A 10100-nucleotide genomic window follows, 5' to 3' on the forward strand; every position below is an offset into this window, starting at 1 on the left:
TGCCGCAGCATGTCTCAAATGGAAAAGAAAATAAAACTGAGAAATGTATTGTAAAAGCTGACTTGAACATAGATCACTGGAAGGTAGCATTTGCACAAAACAGTTTGGTGGTTCAAATTTTTCTCCTGTGTCGTCAGTCTTCTGTTTGTACTGGAGTGCATCAAAATTTGCTTAGGGTAAATGTCTGTGGAAAAAATTAATATCTTTATATAGAAAAGTTAATATGATTACAGATACTATCTTAGACTTATATTTAATAAGCATAGCTGTATGCATCAACCCAGGCAATGGATGGGCTCTGAGCTCTGTCTTCCTGCTGTTAATGTCTCTGACTACTGGAGACCTGCCAGGAAAACCACTCACAGCATTGCAAAGCCCAGTTCACAAGGGCAGGAACTCAATATCAAACTTCCTTGTACTTACTATAAACATGTATGTGGCTGCTAAACTAGTTAAGGCATTTCTAGAGTCAGGATGGTTGTGTAAACATTTTTAGTATCCATTTGTGTGACAACATGTCTGTTTTGTTTGTTTCTTTAATAATAAACCCATAAAATCATAATCTTAGGCAGACTGAAATTGAGCTTACTTTCACATCCATGTAATGCACTGGATATGAGGATGAAAAGAGGTGATCATGAAGCTTCCTCTCAGTATCGTGTATTGTGTGTATGGATTTCAGTTGTAGCAACAAAGACAGGCTTTTACGTATTAGATGAGAAGCTTTGATTTGTCCTTTGAAAGATGTTTTTTCCTCTTTTACTTTAGATTTGGTGTTAAAAAGAAACCAATTTACATAAATGTCATAAGAGACCCTATAGAACGCCTAGTTTCTTATTATTACTTTCTGCGCTTTGGAGATGATTACAGACCAGGGCTCCGGAGGCGAAAGCAGGGGGATAAAAAGGTAAAGTACACCTAATAATATGTGCTGAACTTTCTAAAATCAATGTGAAAACCATTTTTAAAATGCCCTGATAAAAGCCAAGTCCTTATTTTATCAGCCTTTGGTGATAGTGATGACTTTGTAAGTTATGTTCTCCATTTCCTGTCCATACTGGAGCAGAGCATGACATTAGTAGGTTGTCTGTACCCTTATAAATTCACTGTATGTTGCAATTTGTTAAAAACTTAAGTAATTTTTTTTAAAAGCTGTTACTAGGTATCCAGAATTATAATTATCAGATTAGGCTTATCCTCCTATGTAAGAGGTTACATCTTTTCTGGTTGAAGACTGATGACATTTTTTCAGCAAAAGATGTAGAACTGCTGATGCTTTGGCCTTGTTGATTATTTTCATATAATTAGCAACCCAGTTTATTCTGTTTTTTTTAAATGTAAACATTGCAATGTCTTTTTGGAAACTGTGTAGTATGACCCATAAATTTCTGTACTTCCTCCTCGTGTCTTAGGTGGCTGTAGACAAGTTCAGGTTAGCACATTCAAACATTGACTACTAATACAGTTTCAGGATGGCAGCCTCATTCAGGCTCCATAATGGATTTGTTCCAGAAAGAATCTATACATCCACTGTCATGGTTTGCAGTGTGACCTTCCAGGCATGTTGATTTGGATTTTTCTTATATTGGGAAGAAAAGCAGGGCATAAAATTATATGAGTATGGTTTACAAAACTGTAGCTTGAACAGTGTGGAACCCTACAAAATGTAATGAATTTTTTTATTTTAGAGAGTCAAACACTTTATACGGTTTCAGTGATGATATTTTCTTAAACTGATGCTATTTTTCTGTAATGTTGACAGTTTAGTGTAGTGCTGTGTGGGAACCAAGAGACATTGAAAAAACAAGCAAAAGTCACACAAAATATACAGCTCAGTCTATAAACACCATAACAACTAATAATCATGAGTAATCATTTTGTGTGCTGTCCCCATCCAAATAGTGCTTTTTAAATATTCGGGGCAAACCATTCCTCTTTCTTTCCAGTTGGAAACTAACTGGTCCTCCGTTATTTAGGCTTTAGCGCCATCTTCAGTTACTGCATTTCAGTTTGTCCAGGTATGCTGAAGCACAGCAGCATAGGAAGAGGAAAGCTTCAAGAATATATTGAAATTGATCTTGAAAATTCTTTATGGAAGTGGCTAAACAGATGAACAGGTGATGTGATATGAGATCATAAAGGTGTTTTAAAAAAGAGAGATAGGACCTCATCTTTTGTAGCCTGTCTTTCTCTTTCCTGCTGGAGATCAGTGACTTGGAAAGCTGAGCATGCTGCTAAGTCTGAGCTGTTTCTAGGACATAAAACTTACTAAAAAAAGAAATTTAAACATTTAACAGTGTTTATTTTAATTTTGAATTATAATCCAAACAACATGGTTAGGTAGTCACTGGGAAACATGCCAAAAATCGTTAGTGTTGCTGCTTGTTAGACTGCACTGTAAGCTTTGATTTGCTGGGAAAAAGGTCATATGCATTTCTGTTTAGAATGCTTGCAATGCATTGCATTATTAATTTGATGTTTTTCTATTGAAGGTGCTTTTTTACATTCTGTCACTACAATACCACTTCCTTTAGGTCTGAGAGACTTAATTGTTGTTGTACAGATTTGACATGTTCTGTAAGCATTTCAAGTTCGTTTCAAGTGAAATTGATTTACTGTATCAAGCTTCTGGCTTCTTTCATGTAAATCAGGTAGTACTATTTTTCCAAAGTGTCCCTGGGGAATTGTCCATGTATAGATGATGTAAGTTTTGCATTCATTAGTTACAAAATTCAGTAAGCTCAAAAATGGATTGAGCCAATTGAAGTGTCTTTATTTTAGTATGTTACAGTAGATTAATGAAAATCTCTTCAGCTGAAAAGTAGGGAAGATGAGAAATTACCTCTAGTGAAACTCAGTTGTTCCTTTGTTAGTAGAAAGGAATCTCTATGTGTTTTATACTTCTGTCCCCTCCTAGTCCATACTACGGCATTTATATAGAAGAATTCTAAACTAGGATGTTTTCTGTATCCCTGTGCTTCCAGTCATTTGGAGCCAAGGGTGGCTCCAAATGACTGGAAGCACAGGGATACAGAAATGCAGGGTCTGTAGAGGCAAGGGTGTCCTATAATAAAATCTCTGGATGGAGCAGCCAAGGTGGGTGCATAAGAGGAAGTGTGGAAGGAAGTCTGTCCTGTTTCAGCTTACTTAGAAAACAGCATGCTTCCTCTTGCTTATTAACTGTAAAATAACCTGCAGGTATAAGCAAAGAAATCTTCCTTTGTACAGATGCCAGTTCATTTTTAGTATAAACATTCATAATTTAGGAGGTGCATTTAACAATAGATCAGTGCAGAATTTCCCTAGAGAACTATGCTAAGGAAAGCATACCAATGTCTTGTTTTCCTCCTTAAGCTGCATGTTTATCTATGATGTGTGACATGTACAAGCTATTCTAAACTCAGAGTTCAATGTGAACCAAGGCACCACAGTTTACCCCTTGCTTTGGCATAGTATCAATAATTTTTTCAGATTATCTCATAAACTTCACCTCAAAATAAAAGCAAATTATGTTGTCTTTGTTCTTAACCCCAAATAATTACACAGATGTGTTTTTACTTAGTTGCTTTGAACAGAAACTTGTAAGTATACTGAAGAAGCAATCTAAAAAGTTGTGGGATCTATTTTTTTTAATATATCTTAGATACATGCCTTATATCTTGATTAGAAATAGCATATACACTTCCTTTATGGTGACACAGTAAGGCATTTACAAATTCCCTGCTGTGCTAATGGAGTTCTTATTGTTACTGTGTTACTGCAGGAACTCTGTTACTACACCAGTGTATCCACACAGAGAGCAATATTGTATGGAATATTATTTTGTGCTGTGAACAACTGCTTTTCAGTTCTTCTGATTGCCAAAACAAAATTAGCCTCTGAAATGGCAGTTATTTGTCATTATTCAAAGGTAATAGTAATAGAAGGTTGTTGAATCTAAAACACAAAATGTACAATGTTCTCTGTTAAAAAGATACAGCTGTTGCAGAATCACACAATTTCTTATAGCATGTGATGCTGTATCTTTAGTGACTTCTTTTATAGGGGAAAATAATTATACAAACACTTATTGATTATTTTTGCTAGTTTTGATAAATAGCCTTTGCTGAAGTTATATCAAAGGTATATCAATGTATCAGGTAAGATCAATTGTTCATTAGTTATAACCATAAAGGACTGTCCAAGTACTATTTAGCTGAGACAGTAGATTGTCCTAATAACACTGTGAAAACAAGGCTTGGCATTTTTTTCTAGAACATCATATACGTGTTTTTCTGTCCCCACTATATTTAGCAACTAACCAGTTGGAGATGTTAGCTACATATATGAGATTTTAAAGCTCAGCTCAATTTTGTCTTTGTTCCAGACCTTTGATGAATGTGTGGCAGCTGGAGGTTCCGACTGTGCTCCAGAGAAACTTTGGCTTCAAATTCCATTCTTCTGTGGCCACAGCTCAGAATGCTGGTAGGGAGATAAATGTAGCTTGTTCGTCAAGTACATTAGTGCTGAAATCTAAACTTTAACAAATTTCAATATGTAGTCCAGTTGATAAAAGTGTGAAGGACTGAACAGAGTGAAGCAGTGGATACTTGAGTGTTTTCTGTTGAAGATGGATTTACTGAAACAGTTTTGCAGTTCTTTAAACTAGCAGTATGTTACAATACTGTATCAGCTGTGCTGTGAGGGAAAACATGTTTTTAATTTGAAAAATAATTTCTGCAGATTTAGAGTCTTGCAATTTTTCTCTTATGTTGTATCCTTCTTTGGGAATGGAGATATTTTAGTTCAACCTCCTAAAGTTCTTGGGGAGTACACAATAATTGAGATCAGGATAAATTTATCTTTTTAAATGCTTACTAGATATCCAGTAGTCAATGCTACTTAGCAGAAACAGAAACAAAAGCAAATAGTATCCATATGTCAATGCAAAATATTTTATAATAATGGCAAAGACTTTAAAAAACTTTAGCAGAAGAACAAAAAAAACCAGACACGTAGAGTTTTTGAAAGATTCTGAGTGATGGCAAGGGCAGTTATTCGTCAAAGGTTTTGTTCATTCAAACACAAGCAAAGTAAATGGCCACTTGGGAGCTCCTGTTTCAGTGCCTGTTGTTCAGACCTGTCTACTCTCTGGCCATGTGGAGAAGCACAGAAAGAAAGAAGGTGCAAAAGGGAAGGTATGTTCTTGCCAGGTTTCTGGTATCTAATGTGAAAGTAGAGACAGAGTATTAATATTGAGACAATGTAAATCCTTGAAAAATTGCTTGAATAGAGGCATTAATCATATACATACACACTGGGTGTTTTTGTTTAGACTACTTCATAAGTAGAGGAGTCACATTTTTAGGTAAGAACACAAATGAGAGGAACTGGAAAGGGAAATGAAGTTAGGAATGGTTATAACTTGGAATAAGTCTTGCCTTTCCTATACAAATGTCCTGTTGTGAAGTAATCTCCATCTAGGGACTAAGGATTGTTGGCTGACATCAGAACTTGATATAATTGTTCTCTGTCATTTTAGGAATGTGGGAAGCAGATGGGCTTTGGAACAAGCCAAATACAATCTGATTAATGAATACTTCCTAGTGGGAGTTACTGAAGAGCTTGAAGACTTTATCATGTTATTGGAGGCAGCTTTGCCCCGGTTCTTCAGGGGTGCCACAGAACTGTACCGGACAGGTATTAAAATAGTTGATTTCCATGGATTTTTCATCCACTTACTGCCTTTTTTGTGTGAATTCTTTAGATCTAGTTGCATAGTTTTGAGTCTCTGCCAGGTTTGCCTCTCAGCTGAATGATGCTCCTATAGAAGAAACAAACTCATTTTTGAAGATTCTCAGTTCTCTCTCTCTCTCTTTTTCTCTTTCTCTTTCTCTCTCTTGGGGGTGATGCTAGTCCAAGTATCCTTCTGCCTTACACAAATTATAAATATTTAAGGCTGGGATAAAGGTAGGTGTGTAGGTATAATGCATGTAACATTGTGATATGTTTGTAACAGAATATTTTTTTAAGGTTTTAAGTGGCTTCAGTTTTTTAAAGTGGCTGATGTGGCAGATTTCCATTTCCTCAGGAGCCCTGCTGGAATTAACTGTGCTCAATGCAGCCTGGTTGGCTGAGCAATAAAGCCTGAGGGATGCAGAGTCCCAAGTAGATGTTTATCTTCCTGGGCTCCTAGCTACAAGAAGTAGCTCAGTTTCTAGGAGCTGGCCATGCAATTTATGAAGAAAAGATCTATCTTAGCAGGGCTTCTAACTGCAAATAGCAGAGCCTCGATATGTAGTATTAACAAGTTAATTACAAAGCAACAGCACTCCTTAGGGAAAATCTGGTCATCATTTTGGTCACCTTTGTCCCAGAAATTCTGCAACAGGGATGTGGCTTATGCATATTTATGATAAGACTATAGTATCCTATTTAGATGGGAGACTAATGGTCTAAATGCTATTAGTAGATGATTAGAAATAGACAATTGAAATTATGCAAAAACAAGATTTTTTTTTCTCTTTTATGGAGAGCTACAGAGAGCTAGACCAGAACAGGGAGGTTTTTGGTAGTCTGAGTTGAATATAAGCTTCCCTGGAGGTATTTAAAAGATGTGTAGAAGTGGTGGAGGTATTTAAAAGACACTTAGGTGTGGCACTCGGGGATATGGCTGACTGGGACTTGGCAGTGTTAGGTTTGTGTTTGGACTCGATGACCTTAAATGTCCTTTCCAACATAAATGCTTCTATGATTTTATGAAAGAAGTCTCTGCAGTTTCTAAAATTCTTAACATTTGATAGCAGATCAACATCTAAATAATTCATTTTGAAAGACCAGTTTTGCGCCAGGTAGATTATATGGAGTAATCTTATTCCTTAAATGAATGTTCATTCCCTGGGTTTATTAGAGCAAACAGGAAGAATTAAAAGAATGGATGCAAAATTCATAAACATTTAGTGAGAGAGGCTGCAGTTTTCCAACTCTGCATGTTGTGTTAATAAATTTTGGATTAAAGCCTGGTTATTCTAATGCAGTTTATCAACACACTGAGAGCATAAAAACTGTAAATAACAAAGGACTGTAAACATTTTTTGAGCATGTGAACTTGAAAGTGAAGTTATTGCTTTCATTTTGCATTTAGGAAAGAAGTCGCATCTTAGGAAAACAACTGAGAAAAAACTTCCCACAAAAGAAACTATTGCCAAGCTACAGCAGTCTGAAATCTGGAAAATGGAGAATGAGTTCTATGAATTTGCACTGGAGCAATTTCAGTTTGTCAGAGCACATGCAGTTCGGGAAAAAGATGGAGAATTGTATATTCTGGCTCAAAACTTTTTCTATGAAAAGATTTACCCTAAATCAAACTAAGAATGCTATACTGTTAGATTTATGGACCTAAATCTTTGGCCACATCATCATCTTAGTCCTCAACCATGGAAACTAGATTGCTTGTAGACCTCCAAGACATTTCTTTATACGAGAAAAGTGGGTTGTGGATCACCTCCAGGGCTTTGGATATAGCTGTGTTGGTTATCCAGAAGCAAAGGCTTCATTTCTTTTATCTAAATAATATTTTCCGTGGGAGTCAATATCCTTAACCTGAAGAAATCTACACTGTAATTTGGAGCAATTAATACACGGCAGTTCTATTTAAAAATATAAACAATCAAAAAACCACTTCTGTTGATGCTCTTTTTAATTTTCAGAGCAATTTATTTTCATTTGTACTTCTGTGAAGAGGAAATAATTTTTCCCCAGCTTTCAACATGGAAATTTTGGTTGTATGAGTAGTCCTAATAACTGGTTGACATCTGTGCTTTGTTTTAGTGAATCATGTCACATGATATTAATTGGGATGGTTAATCATGTTCTGCTGAGAAATGCTGCTGCTGCTGGAATTGCCCATATTTATATATGTGGTTTTATTAAAAAATTATAACTACTCATTAGTGTTAAAATGTCATTTTCACATTAATATTGTAAAAAGTTTGAATTCTTTAATCAGAGCAGTGGGGTTTTTATTTTTGGGGTTTTTTTTTTGATCACCACTACCACTGACTGAGGTTGGGAAAACTACAAAGAAATTTGGTATTGTCTGCAGTTCTAGTTGATCCTTACACAGTGGTATAAAAATTGTAAATTCAGTAAGTTTCTCCATGGATTCTTTGTAATAATTGTAAACTGAGGTATTGGTGAATCCACATTATGACTCTACTAGTGAGCTGTGGTATGGCTAGGGTTTTCCTACTACTTCAATACTTTTATCTGTAGAATATTTTTACTGAGGTGCTTTATAACGTGTTTTAAAGCATTGCATTTACAAAAGGAGTAAAATGCTGTAAATACTGCTTATTTTATGTATTTGGACCAAAAGGTTTAAAGTAATTAGTTTAAAGTGGGGTTTTTTGCACCGGTTCTGTTATGTGTGACGTGAAAAACATCACATCTACTTCCTGGTTGAGTTAACTGTTGGACATTGCTGAAAGCACTTCAGTGACCTCTCTGACTTCAATACCAGAATGTTTTCCAGGGATTCTCTTTACAGAAAAGTAGTCTTCATCCTTTTAGGGTAAGAGAACAAGAAGAAAATTGTCATATGCAGTCTGGTTGGGAAAGGTGCAGTGAACTTGATTGACATAATTGTATTTATGTAACTGCCTTACGTGACTGTTGTAAATTTGTGAGTTGCAATTATTAACAATGTGAAACACCTGGCAAATGAAGTAAATTGAAATTTGAGAACTGATGTTTGGGGCCACTGCATTATAGCAAATGGCCGTGGAGCACTGCAAGAATTTTTCCTATTGAATTTTCTTAAAGATACGAGTATTTACACAACTTCCACCTGCCTTTTCTTAAAAGTGCTTTTCACAGCATTTGATTGGAAAGGCTGAGGAGACAAAGGAATGGTGGGAAAGGTTTAAATTCTTAAGGTATGATGCTGAAGGTTTAGTTTAAAATTACCAAGTGGAGTTTCTTTAACCAGCTTGTTCTTGTAATGAAAACAAAGGAAATGGAAAATGATCTGTGAACTGGATGTCTGCAGCCAAAAGCAACAGCCCAATTACAGAGAGGATAACGAGAGACTATCAAGTACATCTTGAAGTTTCTTTGTTTTCTTAGATTTTTCCCTTCTGATTTTAAAAATAGATCTCTCTTTGTTCTTCCCAAATAATCAGGGAAGTTCCTTCTCATAAGTTACCATTTATATAGCATGAACCATGCATAAGACTTCCTGTTCTTGTTCTTGTCTGTTGACATCAATAATAATGCCAACATGTTTGGATATAGGATGTGTTAGGTCACACATGAAGACATGTTTCCTAGCTAATGAAAGGAACTGAGGAGTCATACTCAGAAAGTAGTTAATGGAGATCTAAAAGTTTTCATTGAAAAGCAGACACTTTTTAACAAAGTAAAATAAATATTTATAGTCCTAGGAAAGACTTCCGCTCAGTGATAGTTTTATGTTAGATTTTTTTACTATGTTGTTCTAATTCAGATTAATTTATCTTCTTGAATCTCCTTCAGAATTTTTAGCAGAGCACCTCTAAGAGAGCTGAAGAGCTTGCTAAATGAAAATGCAAAATATTCATCTAAGTAGGTATGTAGACAAATGCTTCTCTATTGACAAGAAAACAATAGACAAAACTTCTACTGATTTCAGTAGGGTCTACAGAAACTTCTTCAATTCTGTAAGCAGTTTTGAAAGTTATGTTTCTTATTTTTTCCTTCCAGGATTTAGAATTTCTTAATGATGAGTCTCCAATAACAAAACCAATAGAAAATGCAATTTTTTTTACTTTTAAAAGAGCAATATATTTTTCATAGTTCATGTAAGATAAAACATTTTATTTAATCAGATATAATTTCCTGTTCTTTGCTGTGAAATGTGAAAGTTGAGACAAACAAGAGTTTTAGGAATATTTTTTAGAAATGCTAACAACAATTGGAGCGGTACTCATTTCAGATGTACTCAGAAAATGTGATCATCTCTAGAACACAGAAGGAACTAAGACTGTCTAGTTTTATATCTAGTGTAACCATTAAGAACAACTGTGAACTTAGAGTAATCTGAATTTAGAACTATCAAATTGGATTTCCTAAAAGACAGTTTA

The 10100-nt window shown here is 35.3% G+C and overlaps 1 protein-coding gene across 1 annotated transcript in view; it reads left to right on the forward strand.

Annotated features, from left to right (window-relative positions):
- HS2ST1 (heparan sulfate 2-O-sulfotransferase 1) overlaps nt 1–7928 on the forward strand; it is a 71883-nt gene extending 63955 nt beyond the window's left edge. The window contains exons 4-7 of the mRNA XM_039727157.1: nt 769–907; nt 4367–4464; nt 5522–5679; nt 7124–7928. Of these exons, the coding sequence (XP_039583091.1) occupies nt 769–907; nt 4367–4464; nt 5522–5679; nt 7124–7350 (622 nt within the window). The 3' untranslated portion in view covers nt 7351–7928. The remainder of the gene's footprint in view (nt 1–768; nt 908–4366; nt 4465–5521; nt 5680–7123) is intronic.
- Nucleotides 7929–10100: the final 2172 nt, after the last annotated feature.

The sequence above is a fragment of the Passer montanus genome, unplaced genomic scaffold (genome assembly GCF_014805655.1).
Source record: "Passer montanus isolate IOZ18808 unplaced genomic scaffold, ASM1480565v1 scaffold60, whole genome shotgun sequence".
NCBI lineage: Eukaryota > Metazoa > Chordata > Aves > Passeriformes > Passeridae > Passer > Passer montanus.